General features: G+C 40.9%; 1 protein-coding gene across 2 annotated transcripts in view; it reads right to left on the bottom strand.

Moving 5' to 3' along the window:
* Positions 1-631: 631 nt before the first annotated feature.
* Positions 632-25,133, bottom strand: part of ZNF608 (zinc finger protein 608) — a 56,476-nt gene continuing 31,974 nt past the window's right edge. For both annotated transcript variants that reach the window (XM_060177510.1, XM_060177509.1), the window contains exon 3: positions 632-1,983. In XM_060177510.1, the coding sequence (XP_060033493.1) occupies positions 1,663-1,983 (321 nt within the window). In that variant the 3' untranslated portion in view covers positions 632-1,662. The remainder of the gene's footprint in view (positions 1,984-25,133) is intronic.

The raw sequence follows: 25,133 nt of genomic DNA on the forward strand, positions 1-25,133 counted from the left end.
GTCCCTATCCTTACCTACTTTCCACTACTTCATTTATAGCAATAATCACCTTTCTACCCAATATGATCCACTTTCCCACACACTCACCCTCTTTTGCAACTGTAAAGTAAAATATTTTACTTTCAGGCAGGGTGGTGGCACACTTGGTTGAGTGCACCATTATAGTGAACCCAGGTTCAACCCCCTAGTCCCCACCTACAGAGGGAAAGTTTAACAAGTGATGAATAGTGCTGCAGGTGTCTCTCTATCTCCCCCTTTTCCTCTCAATTTCTGGATGTCTCTATCCAATAAATAAAGATAATTAAAATATATATATATATATATATTATTTTCTCCCTTGTTTCAGTACTTAATTTTCTCTTATTATACAGAAGAACTTGAACAATGAACAAGTCTCAGATTATTTTTGTTGTTACTTTTGATAGGCAAAGGGAAGTTGGGGGGGGGAATAAAAGGAGAGGGCACCTGCAGCCAGCAGCTGTGAAGCTTCCCCACTACAGGTGGGAACTGGCGGGGGGGGGGGGGGTTTGAACCTGGGTCCTTGCAACTCAACTGGTGCACAATTGCCCAGACCCAAGATTCTTCTTGTTACCCTGTAGCACTTACTCCTCTGCCAAAAGACTACTGACAACTGCCACTTCCTTCCTTCCTTTTTTTTTTTATTTCCTTATTGGGGAATTAGTGGTTTATAGTCAACAGTAAAATACAATAGTTTGTACATGTGTAAAATTTCTCAATTTTCCACACAACAATTTAACCTCTACTAGGTCCTCCTCTGCCATCATATTCCAGGACCTGAACCCTCCCCCGCATCTCAGAGTCTTTTACTTTACTGCAATATATCATCCTTTCTTCTTGATTAATCAAACTTTGGTTAAAAAAAAAAAAACGCCCTTGTAACCTTCACTTTCCTTATTCCCTGGTATACCCTGAGGCACTCTTCCTTATTTTTTCTACTTTAATCATTGTCCCAGGGAGAGATGTAGCACTCTCCTGTTAATTAATTAATTGTTGGTTTCTGTTAATGACCCTGATCATCTAAAATACATATCTGATGATAATATGCTCTACAGCATGTGGCCAACCATGGCTAGGATCCACTTTCAAAATGACATAGGCTCATAGTGATATCTCCAATCGCAATGATGGATTACTAATCTGTTTCTCTAGTGACTAACGGATCATACAGATGCCACTTGCCAAATGGCCTGCCGGGGCTAGGGTGGTACTACATCTCTGGCCATGAAGAGAACAGATTGGCTCAACTGCGGTCAACCAAGCTTGACATTATTAGATCATGGCTGTATCATGGCAACGGCCCTCACTGAATGCAAGAGACTTTGCTCAATCTAGAAGGCAAAGACAGTCTCAAAACAAAAGAAACCACCACGTCAAGACATGCAGATTGATAAGAACACCTATTTAAAAAAAAAAAAAAAATGAACAAGAGGTCCATCTCCTAACTTCCAGGATACTTCTTGGGAAAAAAGGATAGCCTTCACTTTGCTTCTCACACAGAAGTCTTTGAGTTAGCACTTTAAACAGAGGGGAGAACCACTTTTTAGGGACACCCGATTCATTTTGAACAAGAGATCATGAAAACTACTTTACTTTCTGATGACCACAAAAACAAATGCCCCCTTCCAGGTAGACATAAATGCATCATCCTGTGGGGAAGAAGACATGGGGAAAATCAATCAACAAATAAATGAATAAATTGTATTTACCTTCTTCTGTTTCATGCCACACGATCCCTTCCAAATTCACACTGGTCCCAGGTTCACAGGGCCCAAGACACTCTGGTTCTGTCACTACTCCAACTTCACATGTATTGACACCCACAGAACGAGTCCGAACCAAAAGCTGTTCAACCGGTGCTGCAATATTGGATGAAGCTGGGGAAAAGTAGGAGGGTAGAATCTGAGGCGTGAGACTGCTGGAAATCGGTGGTGGTGGTGCTGGCACTGTAAACAGGGGGTCAACCTGAAAGACAGACAGGCTTACTGCAGAGGTGCTGCATTCTGAGAGTGCTCTTCAATGCAATCTACTTCATATCATTTCTAGAATACATCACCATTCCATTTGCAATTATAATATGCCTAGAGTGTTTTTTACAGGTGGCAAAATATACAGTTGAATAGAAATGAGTATCTTATTTTTTATGCCAAACAAGGTAAACACTGGTGCTCCCGCTTCCTGTATTACAGGGAGGCCCTTCCATGTTCTTCTTAATTCCCCAGTAAATGTCCTTTAGCCTCAGTAGATATGAACAAGATGTTCTTTGCAAAAGTGAGACTATTTACCACTTGAAAAAGACATTCAGGGTTTCAAAATTACAAGATTTTCCAAAGGAGAAACTCCAGGGAATACCATATATGCATCGTTGGACACTGAAGCACAAGAGATGAACTAAAATTGTTCTCATAATACTTTATAAACCATAATGAATTAAATCACTGCTAAAATGTATTAACTTACTCCGCCGAATATATAAAATACATAAACTTGATTACATACACCGAAACACATAAACCAGATAGTATTAGCATATATTAAGCATCAACTTCTAATTAAGTTCTCTACTGCAAAGTTTAGCAGAATTTATGTAAGTGGGAAAACAGACAGATGCACGTGCCCAACATTAGCAGTTTAGTTTCTCGAATGCACAGGTCTTTTCAATAGCTCAGCTTCTAAAGATCCCTGGTAGGTCTGACCAACACTCAGAAGTCTCCTCTCTAAGTCCCAGAAATAGATAGGACAGCCAATACCAGATCCTGTGGATCCTGTGGATCCTGTGGTACAACAATCTACCCTGCAGAGAACAGCACAGGAGTTCTTCACTCCAAAAAGTTTAGGGTCAGGGCCTTAATGAAGCCGAAGGCTACACATGTACTGAGTAGGCAAATCAACAACCATCTTATTCATTCGCGCATTCATTCAGCCCATGTTAGAAGCTGTCATAACTATTACAAAATAGCTCTGGTCCTTCTGAAAGGTTATCCAAAGTTAAAAAAAAAAACCCATGCTCTTTACTAGGACTCCAGGATAGCTATATCATCATAGGTGATCAAACACAAACACCACCTACATGAAGGGACAATACTTTATGTATCATATGGGCTAACAAATGGTATATGTTAAAAGAACACAAAGGTTATTCTGGGAAAATGTCACCTTAGTCGGTACCTATATTCTCCCATGTTCATCTCTGTAAGAAAACAACACTTATCTACAGATATAATAGTACATTGTCTTTGCTGTTTAAAAATGAATGCATCTGGGAGTCGGGATGTAGCGCAGTGGGTTAAGCGCAAGTGGCACTAAGCTCAAGGACCGGAGTCAGGATCCCAGTTCCAGCCCGGGATCCCGGTTCAAGCCCCCGGCTCCCCACCTGCAGGCAGGTCCCTTCACAGGCGGTGAAGCAGGTCTGCAGGTGTGTCTGTCTTTCTCTCCCCCTCTGTCTTCCCCTCCTCTCTCCATTTCTCTCTGTCCTATCCAACAACAACGACATCAATAATAACTACAACAATAAAACAACAAAGGCAACAAAAGGGAATAAATAAATAAAATAAAATTTTTAAAAAAATTTAATAAAATGAATGCATCTTGGGGCCAGGCGGTGGCATACCGCATTAAGCACAAGGACCTGCAAAAGGATCCCGGTTCAAGCCCCCATCTCCCTACCTGCAGAGGGGTAACTTCAAAAATGGTGAAGCAGGTTTGCAGGTATCTCTCTTTCTCTCCCCCTCTCTATCTTCCCCTCCTCTATTAATTTCTCTCTGTCCTGTCCAATTAAAAAAAAAAAGGTCACCAGGAACAGTGGATTTGTAGTGCACGCACCAAACCCCAGCAATAACCCTGGAGAGAGAAAAAAGAAGACTGTATCTTAAGATAAGTCATATGAGGAAGTATGCTCCTTGTTTTAACAGCTGAAGTAGTCATCTGTGTGGGCTCCTTGTTCATATGACTGGAGGAGCTATTTCTACAGTTTGCATTTCACTGAAATGATAAACTGTCGTTCTCTTGCTTGAGTAATCCAAGATGCACTAGAACAGCCCTTCTTCCATCTGCATGCTAAAGAAACTTAATTTCCTGCTCTTGGAGCTGTCATAAAACTTCTTTTGCACCATGCTTTTTTTATTGCCCTGCATTCTTGATCATGGAGCCCAAAAAAGCAGGCATTTAACAGCCCCCAAACCCAGGCCTGGTGATTTATGCTTTTGTGTAAATGTGGCTTAATGTGGATCAAAGTTCACACTGATAGTTCCTATTTTGAAACTGAGATGACAAATGATGAAAAGAGTTCTGAGGGAGGAAATTTAAGGGGGGAAATTCACTGCTAAACCCAGCAGTCATTATTACAACTAAAGGAAAAAAAAATAATAACTGTTTGGGACTGGAATCACTTTACAGATTTTAAATAAAGTTAAGCAAAAAGACCTTGGAAAATTATAAACCAGCTAACATGCCTTTTCTTTCTGCATGTTTCCCAACCGAGTTTTAATTGTGAAGTTAGTACACTTGGGATTCGGTGCTATGCATCTAAACTAACAAGGCAAAACAAAACAGTCTGAAATACTCTCTAAATTACTTGAGTAGCAGTCTGCATTAACTCCAAGAAGACAAATGTAGCTTTAATTGAATAAACAACAAACACCAGAGGGGCCAGGCAGTGGCACACCTGGTTCAGCGCTCACATTATAGTATGCAAAGACCGGGGTTCAAGGCCCTGGTCCCCACTTGCAAGGGGAAAGCTTCACTAGTGGTAAAGCAAGGCTGCAGGTGGTCTCTCTGCCTCTCTTCCTCTCTATCACCCCCTTCTCTGTAGATTACTGGCTGTCTCTATCCAATAAATAAATAAAGATAATTACAAAACAAACAAACACCAGAATAAAGGAGGTAAGGCGCTCTGATTTTGAAGACCAGAAGAGCACAGTGGGAAGAAGTTAGAGACAGAGCACATTAACACTAGGATTTTGGCTCCATCTCTGACAACTAATTAGCTTATGGCCTTGGAGAGCCATTTAACCTCACCAAGACCCATTTTCCTCAAACTAGCCAACAGAATCTTGGACCTTCTAATATTGGTGGCATATCTTACCACTAAAAAGAATTTCTAAACAAAATCCCTACTTGAATTTAACTCTGCTTATGACTATATTTATATACCTGCATAGATCAGATTTACAGAGACTCTACATATGAAAAAAACTATGAATTCAAGGGGAGAACCATGGTATCTTGGACCTGCTAGCCAATTAACTGTTTATTTTCATTTATGTAATCCAAGTACAGTGAAAAGTTTAGTTGATGACATTTATAAAGGGGCCTTGGAGTCCTGTCACACATTTTAAAATGAGAAAGCTTAAGCCCAGAGGGTTTGACTGCAAATAAGGACATAGTCATAAAGAGCCTCCCAACAAGGCAACAACTCCAACCCTTTAAACTCAATAATAGCATAGTTTTAGTGGTGCAATTCTCTGACTTATACATGTTGATATGCTGGTTCTAATAGTGGCCCAGGTGAACATAACCCTACAGTGATGAGCAGGGTCCTCTTGGACGAAAGTTTACATTATACATTCAACTTATACCCCAAGACAAATGAGGGGAAGGGTAATAACTCAGTGTAGCCAACTCTCTCTGTCAGCTGATGTCCCCAGTGGGAGCTGTTCCCCACCCCAAAAAAGGTTTCAGTTCTCTTATGTATCTCTTGATGCCTATCACAAAGCCACATGTACCATATGTAAAGCAAGATTTTAAAGGATTTTTCTCAATAGCTATTTTTGCCATATACAAAAGATCAACCCCAGTGCGCTCTGATTTATCAGGTCACTGAGCTACATACCAAACCATAATTTCTTCAACCAATGAAGCTGGCAAAAGCAGAAGGTGGCAACGGCTCCTACAGAGACTGCTTCCAGTGCAAAGACAGCAGGCACCTGAGCTTGACACAGGTGGACCTCTGTTTGTGTTGGGGTCAAATTCTGGCCTCACAGTACTTGCTCTGTGGGACCCTGAACAAGTTACCTGGCTGTTCTAACAATCAAAGAACTGGGAGGAAGAATAACAATTTACGCCCCTGTGAAAGCTCAGTGAGATAAATCATACAACGTGAATGCTCAGCATAGTACTCAGCTCAGTGAACACTGGCTTTGAAAATGAAAAAGTCTCTGGCCTGATGATATAACAGTTCCCAAGCCCTGCATGCACCCTTACAAAGCTCCTTTTTCACATCCCACTACGTTTAACATCAATCTATAATCCCTTCCAAATGCATGGTTAAGTGTGGTTAAAGTATGTTAAAAGTATAAGAAACGGGGCTTAACCTTGAGGCTGAGGCGCTCAGTCAGGGGCAACACTGCTCTCTCATACACTGGCATCTGGCTGCAGTTGATCAGCTTACACCGCACCACCCCCACACTTCAGTGCTGGTCCTGATGAGTCCTCCTCCACTTCTGCAAAATCTCCTCCCACTTATATGTCTTTGCACCTCTTTTCCATACACAGCTCTTCTAAAAGTCTCTTTTTCACTAACCTCTCTGCACAGTAAATAATTTCTACATCCCCAAATGTGTGGCAGACGCTGTGCTTGCCTACTTGGCAAAAGAAGAATGAATGGGCCGGGACACTGAACCCATGGATTTACTACAAGACTGTGGTACACATCAAATAACCATGAGGGTGGTGGAGGTAGAATAATGGTTATACAAATAGATTCTCATGCCTGAGGCGCTAAGGTCCTAGATTCAATCTCTTCCACCACTACCATAAACCAGAGCTGAGTAGTGTTCTGGTTAAAAAAAAAAAAAAAAAAAAGTAATTGATTGATTAATGAAGTAGTAACCATGTACACACAGCACCACTGCAACCTTTACGATAAAACATCATCCAGACCCCTGTTTAAGTCCACAGTAGTATAAATTCAAAACACACACACACACACCAACAGAACATGCAGTGGAAGACAAGATGGTGCAGAGAAGTCTTCTAATTTGGAGTCCCAGCCCTTGCTTTAACTACTTGGACCTTAGTAAGAAAGTCACCTGATCTCTGGGGACCAGTGGCTCCAAGTGTAAAACAGAAATAGCACCTGGCTAATGTAACTAGTACACGAGATCATACAAACAGCCTTAGCTCAGGGTCTGGTGCAGAGACACTCAAATAAAACAGCTTAGCTGGTGCAGTACAAAACTGGCATGTCAGAGGCTCCCAGTTCAATCCCTGGCACCACATATTCCAGAGTGCTGGTGTGGCCACTCCTCCTCCTTCCTCATTATGTCTATATGAAATCAAGATACGTTAAAATAGAAGTAAGGAAATTAATGTGGCCCAACACAGCTCAGCAGGGAGAGTCTTAAACTTGTGTGTTTGAGGCCCCAGTTCAGTCCACATATTCTAGACCTGATGGCTAACCTGATCTCTAACCTGCCCTCCCCCTTCTCTTACTCCCATACAAAATCAATAAGTAAAATCTTTTTAAAAGAAAGAATTTAATTGGGAGCTTGGCCCTATAAAGTTCTCTAAGTAGCTAGAATTTGCTACATTCAAAAGCAATTCAGAGAGGCAACTGTGAATACCTTTCTGGAGGGTAAGTACCCTGAAATAGTACTAATGAGATATCCCATTTTCAAACAGGTTTAGAACTATTAGTCTAATGATACTTGCAACCGAAATGAAAGCTCAGAGCAGAGGCTGCCCAGTTCTTACAATGGCTCCTTTGTCTGAGCTTTTTTCTATCATTTTGATAGGACACTGATGTAACTTATTAGAGCGCCAAAGAGGAAAGTAGGAAAGCAGCCATTTCCAGTGGAGTGGGGGGAGGGGGTGGGAAAAAAATAGACCCATAAGTCTAACAGCTGGTGGTGGCAGCCTGTCAAACTGAGGGAAGCTAATGTCAAGAACAGACGCGAGGCAGTCTCTCACTGTTATTTTTGCATGATTATTCCCAGGTGTTGGTGCACGCTGAGCAGTAGCCTGGCTATTTATCACTCCAGAGAGCGCAAGAGTATGGGAGTGGGGGAACAGGGAGGGCGGAGGGAAGCAGGCAGGGAAACGTTATTTACACAGATAGTGGCACTTAGTGTGTGTAATCAGAGTGCTGGATTTGGGGGGGGGGGGGTTTTCCTACAGAGATCCTGCCCATTCTCTGACCACTCTATTGCCAGAGCTTCCTCAGGTCTGATGGGCAAGGTCATCCCTGAGGCTGGCAGTGGAGGCTCTTTGTCACTTTGCATTGACTGTGTGATGGGCTCCAGCACCAGGATACTGACAAGAAATGAGTGAGGAAGTGCTGGGGGGTGCTCCAGCAGACACCCCTATACCACTGGACCCCAACAAAGAATCAGGCAAAGGAAAGATCAACAAAACACCATATGTAAAGTCTTCCCCCTCCGCCTGGCCCCCACTCACATACACTCATGGGCGTGTCTGAACCCTGCCAGGGCAGCTGGCCCCAGGCTTCTTCCAGCTGTTGCTACAAATCTCCACAGGCATCCCCCTCTATTAGCCCCTCAATCCTGGGATTCCCAGATTGCCAGCAAGAAGGGTGGGAATGGTGGGTTTATTTTGCTCAGAGTCAATATTTTTCCATTCTATGGGCATGCTGGGGTGTAACTGCTTCATGCCCATGTTTCCTCCGTCTCCTCATCTTCGGCTGGTTTATGAGTTTGCCCACAGTCACCTCTTTGAATTTAAAAAGCATTAGGCAGAGGTTGTACTTGGTGTGTGGGGTAAGGGGTGGGAGGGAGGTCATGGCTCTTTAGAGGTGACCACTGCTCCAATTTCTTGCCTTCTTTGCATTTTAACCACCCTTTCTGCCCAGCATCCCTATTTCATTAGTAAAGCATGGGAAGCTTAAAAGACTGTTGCCTTGACCACTCATGTTTTCACCGGAATGAATCATTACGGTTGAAACATCTATGTTTCACTCAGTCCTCTGTCTTTTCCTAAATGTGTGGAGATTTTTTTCCTTTCAGAACCATGACCAAAGAAATGTGTGCTTGACCGCTAGCTGAAATCAACATGGATGAATGCATACTTCAGGGTTTACTATGTACCTGCCAAGCTAGACATTCAATCTCCTTTAACTTCCACAGCACTCACAGTCATGGGGTGGGGTGGGGCTGGGGCTGGGGCTGGGGCTGGGGCTGGGGCTGGGGCTGGGGCTGGGGCTGGGGGAGAGCTCAGAATAAAGATAACTTGTGCAAGGTGAAAACTCCAAAGTCAGATCTCTGACTTGCAGGTCTATCGTCCCTCTTGTGAAAACAGTAGCAATCCTGGCAGCCTGCGTAACATATATCACATAGGGGAGATTGCAGTATGCATGCTCTCATTTGGTCTTCACATTGAACCTATTTCCAAACTGAAAAATATGTGACTTGAAAAAGGTAACTTAGGGTCAGGGACTGAGCCAGAATGTAATCTACATAGGTCTAAAATAAAAGAAAACTTCAAATCCTGAAACAGAATACTGAAGCGGAAAGAAAAATCTTCCCAAAGTGATTACTGACCCTTCGCTATATGTTAAAAGCCACACACCCAACCTTTTACCCTGCACATCTGGCATCTCTGGGCAGTTCAAGCACATACTACAATCCCTCTGGAAGTCTTCACTCAAAACCTTCACTGAAAGCAAGGCTCAGGTTTGGCTTTGTTGTTGTTAACTATTTTAAATCATCGGATTCCCCAAGCCACAGTCATGAACAAATGGGAATTAGGACTGGCAAAATAGCTCACTTGGATAGTGCACTGCTTTGCCTTGTGTTCCAGCCCAGGCCCAACCATCCTGACGAAAGCCTTGGTCTTGGGGACTGTCTTCTTTGTATGTATGTCTATTTATTTTCTCTTTTTTTAAAAGAAAAAAAAACTTAATTTGACTTTTAAAAGTAAATAAATGGGAATTAGATCATTATTTTCATTATCTCATTTCCAGGTAAGAAGATCACAGACTTCTTAAATAAAATGCCTGCTTACCAAGTAGGCTGAATCTGAGGAAGGACCTGGGCTCTGGCCCTAACGTGGTCAGAGCCAAGATGGACGGTTCCACTACCAACTCGGACTCCCATCACCCCAAAGTGGCATTAAGACAGGATGGACAGAAACTGAGGATGGGAAGATAGAGCAGAGGAGAGAAACAGAGACACATGTAGACCTGCTTCACCACTTGTGAAACAAACCCCCTGCAGATGGGGAACGGGGCTCAAAGCTCAGCCCTGGCTTTTGGTGATATTGTGCTTAACTGGGTACACCAGTTTGGCTCCCTAAAACCCCATTTCTTTTTTTTTTTTAATATTTACTTTATTTTTAGAGAGAAGCAGAGTGAGAGAGACACAGAAGAGAAACACCAGAGCACCGCTCAGCTCTGGCTCATGGTGATGCAGGGGATTGAACCTGGAACCTTGGAGCTTCAGGCATGAGAGTCTGTTTGCATAATTATTATGCTACCTCCCCCACCCCCAAAACCCCAACTCTATCAAGCAGAGATAGTGCCCAATCCCTTAAAAGTAAACGTTCAAAAAAAAAAAAAAAGAGTAAACGTTCAAAATATTGCTCAGAAATAAAACTCTGTAACTTTACTGTTTTACACTGGGACCACCTCCTGGACCACACTGGGAAATGAACCCAGAGTTTCACATTTGCACCCTACTATTGAGCTGCTTCCCCAGCTCAATTCTTGATCCCATACAAGAGAGCAGAACACCAAAGCACTGTTTTACCATCAATGGAGTTTCCTGGTGCTCTCATGTGGTGCCTGGGCTCAAACCCTGAGCTTCACCTATGGTAAGATGCTTTAACCACTGAGTTACCTTCCAGACCCCAAAACTGTCAATTTGCCTTAACATAGGGCATCTATATTAACAAACAGGTCAATTTCAAAATGCCTGAACAGACATGGCCTTTATTTCTCCTTGAAACTAGGGAAGGATTGGAAATCCCTAGCCCTACTGAACACAGACGTCTAAAAGCTTCAGCACCAGTACTCTGTTCCTCTGTCCCCTCACACATCCCAAACACTGACCTGAATCACTCCCAGATCTCGGTTAAGTCAAAGCTTTGAGAATTTTATTTCATATCGAATCAAAATTAACAACTCAGTAAGGCTCATCATGGTTTATTACAGAAATGGAACACAATCACACTGCTCTTAACAACCATCTACACACCTACCTCCAAGGACACCTTGGAGACACTGACGTTCATTTTTATTGCACTTCTACCCAAAGGGAGAGCAAGCGGAGGGGACTTCCATCTGATTTTATAAATTGAGAAGAGAAGAGTCTTAAGTCTTATCTGTCGGGGGGTCAGAAAAGCCCCCCAAAGAGAGACCACAAGCAATTTCAAGGAGGGCTGTCACACCCTCTACCGTGTACTGTACTCAAAGTTGGGAAACCGACTGGAGAGAAAACCTAGTGGTTTCAAGCCTGAGGCTCCGAGAAGCTCCGGACTCAATTAAATCACATTTGCAAAAGTCGTCTTCTCTCAGAGTCTCACACTCAAGAGCTTCTCGCTGATGCCCAAATCTGTTTTCCCCTCTAGAAACCAGAGATTTTTTTTAAATGTCAACATAGGTCACTCTTCTCAGGAAGATCCTCTCTTAGACCACATCCTTCCAGAAACTTCATCCACATAAAAACATATGAAACGGGGCAGGCTCAGAGTTATCATTTTTCATGTTACAGTTTTCTTGTTGCATGGGTTTTCATATAAACATGTAATGCCTTTGCGGTTAAAAATATTAAAAAAAAATACAGAAAGATGCTATGCCATTTCACTTTGTAATGAAACTAAAAAAAAGTTTTTTTCTGAATTTTTTTTTTAAAGACTATACTATTACTTCAACTCATGCAGAGGTCCTGATATCAACAGGCTGGTCAAGAGTGGTTTTAAGAAGGGGGGGAGTGACAGAACTTTAACTTCTACTGCTTAGGGGTTGCTGCTTGAAGTTGCTTCACGACTGAGGGATGGAATTCCCTCATCCGACTAAGTTTTGTCAGGTGCCACTATGTGCCCCATAATGGCGATAGGCAGCCTGAGCAAGAAGAGGTCTGGAGGGTGGGGGTAGCTGCAGGTCAAAGCACAGGGAGGCAGTTAGGCGCAGGGCGCTGTGGGATTGCCTTTAACTGAAAATACAAAAAAAGGCTCCTGGCTGTTGGCTCCGCCCACGCCCCTCCCACCTGTTGCCCCCCACAGCTCCAGGCAGTGCTCCAGGGAGGGGTGGGGGGCGTGGCCGGGCTGGAGAATCTGGAAGCTCCCCCAAAGAATTGGGAAGTTTGAAGCGGGTACAGAGGGTTATTAAGTAGGGGTATGGGAGAATAGGATGGAATTATTTATTTGGTAAAAAGAGAAAGAAAATAAAAACATGCAGGAAGAAGACTTGGGGAAGAGGCAGGCGGGAGATGGGGTAGAAGCGAGGAAGAACCCATGGGTGGCATGGCGCCCACTTAGGTGGGTGGGTGGGGAAGACGGTGCCTGGTGTGTTTCATCTGGGGAGGTTGTCAGACCCGGTGATGGGAAGGGTGGTTCCTTCAGGGCAGTACTGTGCTGTGTAGATCCCAGAAGTGACTGGCAGGGCAGGTGGTGATGGCAAGAGGCTGAAGGGGGGGGGGGGGGGGGCAGAACCCTGCAGACAGGCCTCCTCATTGATGGGGTATAGAGGCCCAGGAATGACTGCTGAGTTCCCAGCAAAAGAGCTGAACACAGAGAGACTGAGATCCTAGTAGTTTGAACAGGACAGTCAAGAAAAGCAGTGCCTGCTCTTAAGGGATTGGCCTGAAGCCCTTCTCAACCCTCTCTCCTTGGTAAGGCTAGTGGTTTCCAACACAGGTCTTAATTTCACCCCAGCAGCCAATAATGGCTGCTTCAGTTCAGAGGCAGAAGTAATGACTCAACAACCATGGTGGAAGTTGACCCCTTTCCCAGAGAGAAAGATCCCATTTGATCTTGACAATCCAAACTCCCACCTCAACTAATTGGCAGCTACCTCCATGTTTTGTGTCAGTAAAGGCTGTATCACAAAAATCAGTGGGTGTCTTGCTCTGTCCCTTTCAGAATGATGCTCTCAAGGCACCTTCTTGAAGGTCTGACAGTTTCTTGTTAGGCCCTGAACAGAGATCAACTTTTTCTCCTTATGTTCTCTCTCCTACTCTTGTTACTGTTTAAAAAACAAACAAAATAAAACAAACAAACAAACAAAAAACAATGTTCCCTTAGTCCCTGTGTTGGTGTTTCTGTTTCTAGGTTCTAAGTCCTATCTTTCCTCCTCCAAGTGAAAACTTGTTGACTGTAGTCACTGAACCAGCAGCTTTTACAATGAAGCATTACCCAGAGCAGCTTACCCTGTCTGGGGTTTCTTAGTTTATTAATGTCTTAATTCAAGTTGTCCACAAAAGCTCATGTGCCCATTCCTGCCCTGTCCCTTGTATAATCCCCCACCTCCCACCCCAAACAATTCCCCGCAATCATTTTAACAATAGCCACTACTACTTCAATCAAACCCATCATACATGAAAATGGTATTCTTTCCTACACCCTGCAAAGAGAGGTTTCCATTCTTGTTAGCAGATTGGTACTACACATTATAGTCTATTACTGCCTTATCTTTTGAATTTTATTCATTAAAATTTTGTAGAGATTTGTTTTCTCTCTTAAGTTATGGAAGCACCTACTGAATAGCCCTACTGAATAGCCCATGGTCTTGCCTCTTTACCCACAAAGTTTAAAATATTTACTGAAAAAGTTTGCTGGCCCCTGGGTCTGATTAATGAATGGCAAGTACCTATATATTTTGATAGCTCACTTGCTTTACCTTTGGACTCTACCAAGAGATAGATTGGAAAGGGAACAGAGATGGAGGTTGTTGGAAGAAAGCAAGCAGAAAGGGGAGTGGGGGGGGGGTAGTTAAAAGTGCAGGGGATAAGTATGGAGAATAAGAAATAGTAAGCATGCAAATACATCTGAATGAGAGAAAAGTTCTTTTTAGCTCTCCTAATAAAACCCAGGAGTCAAAACCTGGAAAAGAGATAAGAGGAGGTATATATGAATTCCTTTTTTCTTTCTTTCTTTTTTTTCTTTTTAGTTCAAGACCTTTATTATTCACCAATACCAGTTATTTGCAAGAAGAGGACACCTTTGTAAGAACTGTAATTATAAGACTATAGGTATTTCTTTGTTCTGAAAAATCTTCAAATAACCACAAAGTCCACATGAGAATGTTTATTAAATTTGATTCATCCCTTTCTCAATGATAAGCAAATAATCTGATTTTTATAATTTCTCCTTTGTTTAAGCATATTTCAGTGTCAACTTAAGCAGCCATAACTGAAAACCCAAAATATTTATTGAACATTTATTATGTGAGCTATTGTACACAGCGTGAATATAATGTAACACAGAGCAGCAGGTCTTTGCATGTAAGGCTTAGAAGTGAAATTCTTAAAAAAGTAATATTGTCATATAGTAACCTCTCTGTTCCAAAAAAAGAAAGGAAGGAAGGAAGGAAGGAAGGAAGGAAGGAAGGAAGGAAGGAAGGGAGGGAGGGAGGGAGGGAGGAAGGGAGGGAGGGAGGGAGGGAGGGAGGGAGGAAGGGAGGGAGGAAGGAAGGAAGGAAGAAACTTAAGCATCCTTTGTGATTGTAATGTGTTTTGGGTAATATGTTAAATTTGAAAGCTACCAACATTTTATCTTACTTCCTCTGTCAGTGAGTGACTACACTGAGACAAACAACCATTCTCAAACACATTTTTAGGAGCTAAAAGTGAATTAAACTGCCCCAGAAACCTGGGGGATTCTCATCCAGAAGTCTGGTCATGGATAAGATAACTAAGATGATCAGTCACAGAAGCTGCTTCTCAGAGAATAATGACAGGTCAATGTCTTTTGTGTTAAGCATTCCACTAATGTGTGCAACCTGGGTAAGAGAGGGTATAATAAATAAGAGGACAGCCTCTGTGTTTAAAACTTGGATACCTGCTAATTAGCTGTACAATCTTACAATTTTAATTCACTTTTCTAAGCCTCGTTTTCTTTACCTATAAGTAAGGCATCTCAGTATTTCTGACTTGTATTTGAAGTAACAGACACATGACAGATAATAATGGAGTTATCATTGCACAGGCAATTTACACCAAGCTCTGACTACCTCATCATGTAATAAACGGCACATGTTAGCTGCTACTGCCATCTTACTACACATTCTCTCCACCAATCCCAACAGTACATGTCCACAGGACTTATTTGACAAGCATGGTCAAAACAACACAATACAAACATACTAACTACTGTGATCTCTGAAAACCAGAAGATGGCTCTCATATGAAATTTAAAATTTTAAATGAGAAATGTCAAAATATCTGGAGATAGATAAAGATTTAAATTTATTGGGCAGAGGGTGGATAGCATAATGGTTATGCAAATGGAGTCTCATGCCTGAGGCTCCAAATCCCAGGTTCAATTCTCAACAACCCCCCCCCCCCCAACATAAACCAGAGCTGAATAGTGCTGTGGGGGGAAGAAAGGAAGGAAGGAAGGAAGGAAGGAAGGAAGGAAGGAAGGAAGGAAGGAAGGAAGGAAGGAAGGAAGATTGATTTCAAATTAAGTATCTAATGAGATTTTACTTGGGGGAAACCATTTTTCTTCTTGTAGAAGCTGAGTCTCCTGGAAGAAATCCCAGCCTAAGAATGAAATCAGGATCATCTAGTGTCCACAGCCACAACATGCCTTAGTTACTTCAGGAATCAAATAAACTATGAATTATGGCCTTGAAGAATGCACAAATGGGACAGGGAAATAGCTCAAATCATGCAGTTCAAGACTTGAACATCTAAGCTTCCTGGTTCTACCTTCTGCATGTACTGGGATGGTATTCTTGCTTTCTCTCCATCCTCCCCCACCCCTGCTGTACATCTCATAGGAAATACAATCTTTTTTATTTTTTAAGAATTCACAAATTTGTGGTCTGAGAGGTGGTACAGTAGATAAGGCATTGGACTCTCCAGCATGAGGTCTTGAGTTCAATCCCCAGCAGCACATGTACCAGAGTGATGTCTGGTTCTTTCTCTCTCCTCTTATCTTTCTCATTAAGTAAATAAATCTTTTAAAAAAAATTCACAAATTTAAAAATGAGTATGATTATCTGCATTGCTACAGTCACTAATCCATTTTCTTTACACTTTAATCAAAAAGGGAAAGAGGGCTAGTTGGGAGATTGGAAGCAGGGTCAAACTATATTAATAACCAGAATATTTCACTTTACTGCATGTCCTATTTCAGGATAGATCTTATATAGCTATAAAATATCCTGAAAACTAATTGTAGGGGTAATTTACCCAAATCTCATACTCATCAAATAGCACCTGCTCTGAATCTTGGTCACACACATCACATCCTTCAGTGCTGTGGTCTCTCCTCTCTCCCTCTCTCTCTCTCTCTCTCTCTCTCTCTCTCAGCTTTATATCTGTCTCTATCTTGAAGGAGGAATGAAGAGACAGAAAAAAAAAAGGTCATCTGTGCCAGGTGGTGGCGCACCTGGTTGAGCACACATGTTACAATGCACAAGGACCCAGGTTCGAGACCCCAGTCCCCACCTGCAGGGGGAAAGCTTCACAAGTGGTAAAGGAGGGCTGCAGGTGTCTCTCTGTCTCTTTTCCTCTCGATCACCCCCTACACTCTCAGTTTCTCACTGTCTCTATCCAATAAACAAAGACAATAAAAAAAATTAAAAAGAAAAAGAAAAAAGAAAAAAAGGTCATCTACAGACTCCTTAGTACTATCATCCAGTTCTTACATATGCAATCACATTTTATATAACCAAACATATAAAATAACTAACAGATTTTTTCCAAATTTCACAACTACATTAGGAAGTCTAATGCCATAAATTTGATTTAGGTATCAAAGCTAAAAGAAGCATTCATTTATATCACTAAAAGACTATTTTCTCTAAAGTTAATTATGAACATTTTCCTACACTGCTCTAAGTTATAACCAAAACAATATAAATTGTCTTATTTAATAAAAAAAGGATATTCCCTACAACTACAAACATTCTAAGAGAAGCAGCTTTAGTTAAGCACTTTTGCTCTTCAATGTTAATATTAATGTTCATTAATAAACAGTTATCCCTTAGATATATTGCTTATTTTAATTATCACTCTAAAGTTTCCTGGGGCAAAAGGAATGCTGATGTCTAAGCCACTGTGGGATGAACTTGCACCAACAACTGAGGTCATAAGAAAGAAGTGAAACCAGGTGTCAAGTGGTAGAGCCAGGAGGTTAAGTGCACATGGTGCGAAGCACAAGGAATGGCATAAAGATCCTAGTTTGAGCCCCCCCCACCCTGCTCCCCACCTGCAGAGGAATCGCTTCACAAGCGGTGAAGCGAGTCTGCAGGTGTGTCTGTCTTTCTCTTCCCTTCTCTGTCTTCCCCTCCTCTCTCCATTTCTCTCGGTCAGATCAAACATCAGTAACAACAATAATAACCACAACAGTGAAAAAACAACAAAAGGGAAAAAAGTAGCCTCCAGAAGCAGTGGATTCATGCACCGAACCCCAGCAATAACCCTGGCGGCGAGAAAAAAAGAAAGAGAAAACCAATAGTCACAGTTTTATGTAAAATACCAAATATTACATAAAAGTACATAAAACATTTAACTTTTTATTATCTTTATTTATTTGATAGTCAGAAATTGAAAGGAGGAAGGAGATAGAGTAGGAGAGACAGAGAAACACCTGCAACACTGCTTCACCACTTGTGAAGCTTTCCCCCTGCATGTGGAGACTGGGAGGCTTAAACCCGGGTCTTCACAAATTAAAACATGTTCACCGAAGCAGAAGGGCCACCACCCAGCCCCATGAAACATATCCTAACCAACAATTTTAAGAATCTTTCATAACTCTGAAGTAGTCTGAGTTCTTATGTGACTTCTGCTTTATTTTAATGAGACATGAAACAAAGGAACATTGCTTTAGGTAGCTTTGATGTTCTATGTACTTTCCGTCATTCTTATTTTTTTAGCTCTAGTAATTCTTGAAAATGTAACAATTAACACAATCCCTACTCTCAGTCTCTGCCAAATAATTTCAGTTAGAATAAAAATCTGCAAATTTGGTTAAAATTGAGAATTTCTAACATCTTAAAATGATATAAAGTTTTGTTAAAAGCAATTTTATATTTTAACCCAGACTTAAAACCATCCATTTCCTAAAAAATATCACAAATAGCTATAACTAACTATGTCTCTGAAATCCAAACATTTGATCTCAAAGAGTAAATGAAGCCTAATTTATATGTGTGCCAAAAAAAAAAAAAAAAAGGTTTTATGGGGTTCTGAATTAACACAGGCCAAGAGTATGCAAAAAGGACAGAAACAGCAGCAAAATTATGTCAGAAAAAAACTGTCTTTTTATCTTTTTTTTCTTTTTAAATAAGATGAAAGTTAGCTTGAGAACACAGAATCTCATAGAATAAATGCCCAAGAGTCACCACAAGTTCCCAATCAAAGTCCACCATTTGTATTCAGTGTGCAACCGCGTTTCCTTTTTGAACTGACCAGACTTCTAAGCAGATGGGGCTCTCTGGGTATGTTCTATGTATGGCCAATGAAGTCTTCCCATATGAACAGTGCACAATGACAAAACTGTGATTTCCGTGGTTGTTACTTCTTACTTTAGTAAAACCTTCTTTCTTTCTCTTGGGGTTCTATAAGGCACAGTCATTCCTTGATACATGCATTCAACACTTCCCATGACTGAACAGTTAGAGCAATTTCACAATTAAAGATGGCCGAGACAGAATTCCGGAGGTGGAGCTACAGAGCAGCAGTAGCTGTGTTTCTCTCCTCTCCTCTCCCAGGTCAACTAGGAATACCAAAGGAGACCACCTGGTACCACAAGAAGGCAGGACTAAAATGACTTCAGGAACCCACCAAATCACCAGTGACTGCAAACAAGTGTGGCCAGTGGACGGGGGAGGCCTAGGGAGAGATTAAGTGGCTGGTAACAGTCTGGCAGTTTACCAGTTGAGACACCACCTCCAATCTGTTTCACCAACAAAAAGAGTGCTGTAGGGAAGAGAGGACTACAGGGAAGAAAAAGAACAAAAGAGGCTTTTAAGCCACTGAGCTCCAACTCAGGGATTAAAATAATATTGAAAAAACTGTCAACTGACACAACTGTGAACCCTTTAATTGCCTTACATAGACTAAGGTCAATACAGGCAAGAGTAATCAGTAATTTGAAAAGTATTTAAAGAGGGACCTCATAACATAATCTATAAAATGGTTAAACCAGGGGTCGAGCAGTAGTGCAGCGGGTTAAGGGCACGTGGTACCAAGCGAAAGGACCAACGTAAAGATCCCAGTTCGAGCACCCACCTCCTCACATGCAGGGGAGTTGCTTCACAAGCAGTGAAGCAGGTCAGCAGGTGTCTATCTTTCTCTCCCCCTCTGTCTTCCCCTCCTCTCCCATTTCTCTGTCCTATCCAACAATGAATGACATCAACAATAACAATAATAACCACAACAAGGCTAAAACAACAAGGGCAACAAAGGGGGGAAAAAATAGACTCCAGGAGCAGTGGATTCATGGTGCAGGCACTGAGCCGAAGCAATAACCCTGGAGGCAAAAAAAAATGGATAAAGCAACAAGAAGAAACAGGAAATGAACCAGGATAAGAGTCCAGCTAAAAGTTCCCCAAAGGCTGAACAACCAAATAGTGAGATCAACATCCAAACACTTCTTAAGGAAATATTCACAGGAGTGAGTAAAGAGTTTGAAAGAATTGTCATCAGAAATGCAGAAACAACAAATGAGACTCTGGAAGAAAACACTAATTCTCAAGGTTATTAGAAAGCTGAAAGCTGAAATAGCTGAACTAAGAACACAACTAGCTGAGCAAGCTAAAATAGTATCAGAACAGGGTAACAAAATAGATGAACTCCAGAAAACAGTAGAGAGGAGAGAGAATAGAATGAATAAGGCTGAAGACAGAATTAGCAAGATCAAGGACAAATTAGAGACAACTAAAAAAGAAGTAATACATGGTAAAAAGAGACTAAGAGATACTGAAAACAACAACAGAGACATATGGAATGACTTCAAAAGAAAATAAAATACACATTATTGGCTTACCAGAAGATGAAAGAGAAGGGAAGAAAGCATTCTTCAGGACATAATAGCTGAGAACATCTCTAGTCTAGATAGCATAAAAGACATAAAGGTTCAAGAAGCCCAGAGGGTCAAAAAAACAGAATTAACCCAGACTTAAAGACACCAAGACACATCATATTTAGAATGGAAAGGAATAAGGATAAAGAAAGGATCCTGAAGGCTGCAAGAGAAAAACAAAGAGTCACCTACAGAGGAAAACCCATTAAGATTAGCAGCAGACTTCTCCACACAAACACTACAGGCCAAAAGAGAATGGCAAGATATCTATCAAGTGCTCAATGAGAAAGGCTTTCAACCAAGAACAATGTATCCTGCTAGACTCTCATTCAGACTAGATAGAGGCATAAAAACTTTCTCAGACAAACAACAGTTGAAAGAATCAACTATCACCAAGCCTGCCCTGAAAGAAGTTCTGAAAGGTCTCCTATAAACAGTCAGACCACCATAAATAGGCCATATATCAGAATACTCTAAAACTCTACAAGAATGGCATTAAAATATCTTCAACCTTTGATATCAATAAATGTCAATGGCCTGAATTTACCTATTAAAAGGCACAGAGTAGGGATATGAATCAGAAAACACAACCCAACAATATACTGTCTATAGGAAACCCACCTCACTCAACAAGACAAACACAGACTCAAAGAGAAAGGATGGAAAACTATCATACAAGCCAATGGCCCACAAAAAAGGGCAAAAACAGCTATTCTCATATCTGACATGATAGACTTTAAAATAAATAAAATTAAAAAAGATATGGATGGACACTAAATGCTCAGAGGATCAGTCAATCAAGAGGACTTAACAATTATTAACATCTATACACCAATGAGAAGCCATCTAAATACATCAAACATCTACTGAAAAGAGCTACAGCAATATATTAACAGCAACACAGTCATATTAGGGGACTTCAACATCTCACTCTCTCAGCTGGACAGATCATCCAGACAGAAAATCAATAAAGACATGAGGGAGGTAAATGAGAGATAAATAAACTAGAACTATTGGACATTTTCAGAGTCATGCATCCCAAGAAACTGGATTATACATTTTACTCAAGTCCACATGGGTCATTTTCAAGGATAGAACACATGTTAGGCCAGAAAGACAGCATCAACAAATTCAAGAGCATTGAAATCATCCAAAGAATCTTCTCAGACCACAGTGGAATTAAATTACCACTTAACAATCAACAAATGATTAGCAAGAGTCCCAAAATGTGGAAGCTCAACAATACACTACTTAACAACTACTGGGTCAAAGAGGAAATCAAGGAAGAAATTGAAATGTTTCAAGAGTTCAATGAAAATGAAGACACAAGCTATCAAAATATTTGGGACACAGCTAAGGCAGTACTGACTGAGAGGGAAGTTCATTGCCTTACAAGCACACAACAGGAAACAATAAAAAGCACAAATAAACAGCCTGATTACATATCTTAAAGACCTAGAAGAAGAAGAAGAAGAACAAAGGAACCCTAAAGCAACCAGAAGGACAGAAATAACTAAACTTAGGGCAGAAATCACTAACACTGAAAATAAGAAAACCATACAAAAGAGCAACGAAAGTAAATGTAGGTTCTTCGAATGAGTGAACAAAATCAACAAATCTTTAGCCAGACTCACAAAACAAAAAAGGGAGAAGACACAAATATATAGGATTGTAAATGAAAGGGGAGATTCACAATAGACCCGCAGAAATTCAGCATACCATGCGAGACTTCTATGAAAAACTGTATGCCACAAAACTAGAGAACCTGGAAGAAATGGACAATTTCCTAGATACCTACGAACTTCCAAAATTAAGTAAAGAGGAACTAGATAATATGAACAGGCCCATCACAGCTAATGAAATTGAAACAGATATAAAAAACTTTCCCAAGAATAAAAGTCCTGGGCCAGATGGTTTTAACAAATGAATTCTACAGAACCAACAAAGAAGAACTAATACCTCTACTTTTAAAAATCTTCCAGAAGGCTCCGCTTCCCCAGAGCCCTTCCCCACTAGGGAAAGAGAGAGACAGGATGGGAGTATGGATCGACCTGTCAACACTCATGTTCAGCGGGGAAGCAAGTACAGAAGCCAGACCTTCAACCTTCTGCATCCCACAATGATCTTGGGTCCATACTCCCAAAGAGTTAAAGAGTAGGAAAGCTATCAAGGGAGGGGTCTGGTATATGGAGATCTGGTTGTGGGAATTGTGCGAAGCTGTACCCCTCTTATCCTTTGGTTTTGTCAGTTTCCTTTTTATAAATAAAAAATGTTTTTAAAAAGTTTTCCAGAAGATTGAAGACACTGCAATACTCCCTTCCAGCTTCTATGAAGCCAACACCACTTTGATACCAAAGCAGACGGGGACACAACCAAAAAAGAAAACTACAGACCAATATCTCTGATGAACATAGATGCTAAAATATTAAAACAAAATTCTAGTCAACCGGATACAGCAGTATATTAAGCAGATTGTTCATCATGACCAAGTGGGGTTTGTCCCAGGGATGCAAGGTTGTGTTAATATATATTAATCAACCAACATGATCCACCACATCAATAAAGGCAAGACCAAAAACCACATGGTCATATCAATAGCTGCAGAGAAAGCCTTTGACAAAATACAACATTCCTTTATGATCAAAACACTACAAAAAATGGGAATAGATGGAAAATTCCTCTAGATAGTGGAGTCTATATATAGCAAACCTACAGCCAACATCATCCTCAATGGTGAAAAACTGGAAGCATTTCTCCTCAGATCAGGTACTAGACAGGGCTGCCCACTATCACCATTACTATTCAGCATAGTGTTGGAAGTTCTTGCCATAGCAATCAGGCAGGAGCAAGGAATTAAACGCATACAGATTGGAAGAGAAGAAGTCAAACTCTCCCTATTTGCAGATGACATGATAGTATACATAGAAAAACCTAAGGAACCCAGCAAGAAGCTTTTGGAAATCATCAGGCAATACAGTAAGGTGTCAGGCTACAAAATTAACATTCAAAAGTCAGTGGGATTCCTCTATGCAAACACTAAGTTAGAAGAAGTTGAAATCCAGAAATCAATTCCTTTTATTATAACAACAAAATAATAAAATATTTAGGAGTAAGCCTAACTAAAGAAGTGAAAGACTTGTATACTGAAAATTGTAAGTCACTACTCAAGGAAACTGAAAGACACAAAGTGGAAAGACATTCCATCTTCATGGGTTGGAAGTAACATCATCAAAATGAATATACTACCCAGAGCCATATACAAATTTAACGCTATCCCCATCAAGATCCCAACCACATTTTTTAAGGAGAACAAAACAAATGCTACAAATGTTTATATGGAACCAGAAAAGACCTAGAATTTGCCAAAACCATCTTGAGAACAAAGAACAGAATTGGAGGCATCACACTCCCAGATCTCAAATTCTATTATAGGGCCACTGTCATCAAAACTGCTTGGTACTAGAACATGAACAGACACACTGACCAGTGCAATAGAATTAAGAGCCCAGAAGTAAGCCCCCACACCTATAGACATCTATTCTTTGACAAAGGTGCCCAGACTTAAATGGGGAAAGCAGAGTCTCTTCAACAAATGGTGTTGGAAAAAATGTGTGGAAACATGCAGAAAAATGAAACTGAACCACTATATTTCACCAAATACAAAAGTAAATTCCAAGTGGATCAAGGACTTGGATGTTAGACCACAAACTATCAGATACTTAGAGGAAAACATTGGCAGAACTCTTTTCCGAATTGATTTTAAAGACATCTTCAGTGAAACAAATCCAATTATAAAGACTAAACAAGTGTAAACCTATGGGACTACATCAAATTAAAAATCTTCTGCACAGCTAAAGAAACTACTACCCAAACCAAGAGGCTCCTCACAGAATGGGAGATCTTTACATGCCATACATCAGACAAGAGTTTAATAAACAAAATACAGAACGAGCTTGCCAAACTCAACAAGAAGAAAGCCAATAACCCCAACCAAAAATGGGGGGAGGACATGGACAGAATATTCACCACAGAAGAGATCCAAAAGGCCGAGAAACCCATGAAAAAAATGCTCCAAGTCTTTGATTGTCAGAGAAATGCAAATAAAGACAACAATGAGATACAACTTCACTCCTGTGAGAATGTCATACATCAGAAAAGGTAACAGCAGCAAATGCTGGAGATGTTGTGGGGTCAAAGGAACCCTCCTCACTGCTAGTGGGAATGTAAATTGATCCAATGTCTGTGAAGAACAGTCAGGAGAACTCTCAGAAGGCTAGAAATGGACCTACCCTATGATCCTGCAATTTCTTTCCTGGGGATATATCCTAAGGAACCCAACACACCCATCCAAAAAGATCTGTGTACACATATGTTCTTAGCAGCACAATTTGTAATAGCCAAAACCTGTAAGCAACCCAGGTGTCCAACAACAGATGAGTGGCTGAGCAAGCTGTGGTATATATGTATATATAGATAGATAGATAGATAGATAGATAGATAGATAGATAGATAGATAGATAGATAGATACTATGCAGCTATGAAATATGGTGACTTCACCATTTTCAGCCAATCTTGGACAGAGCTTGAAAAAAATTCATGTTAAGTGAAATAAGTCAGAAACAGAAGGATGAATATGGGATGATCTCATTCTCAGGCAGAAGTTGAAAAACAAGATCAGAAGAGAAAACACAAGTAGAACCTGAACTGGAATTGGCATATTACACCAAAGTAAAAGACTCTGGGGTGGGGGTGGGGGGGGAATACAGGTCAGGTCCAAGAAGGATGACAGAGGACCTAGTGGGGGTTGTTTTGTTATATGGAAAACTGAGAAATGTTATACATGTACAAACTATTGTATTTACTGTCGAATGTAAAACATTAATTCCCCAATAAAGAAATTTAAAAAAAAAGATGGCCAACCCAGCCATGCCACAATCTATAGGACCACATTCTAAGAACTTCCTACCTG

Source organism: Erinaceus europaeus, chromosome 2 (genome assembly GCF_950295315.1).
Source record: "Erinaceus europaeus chromosome 2, mEriEur2.1, whole genome shotgun sequence".
Taxonomy (NCBI): Eukaryota; Metazoa; Chordata; class Mammalia; order Eulipotyphla; family Erinaceidae; genus Erinaceus; species Erinaceus europaeus.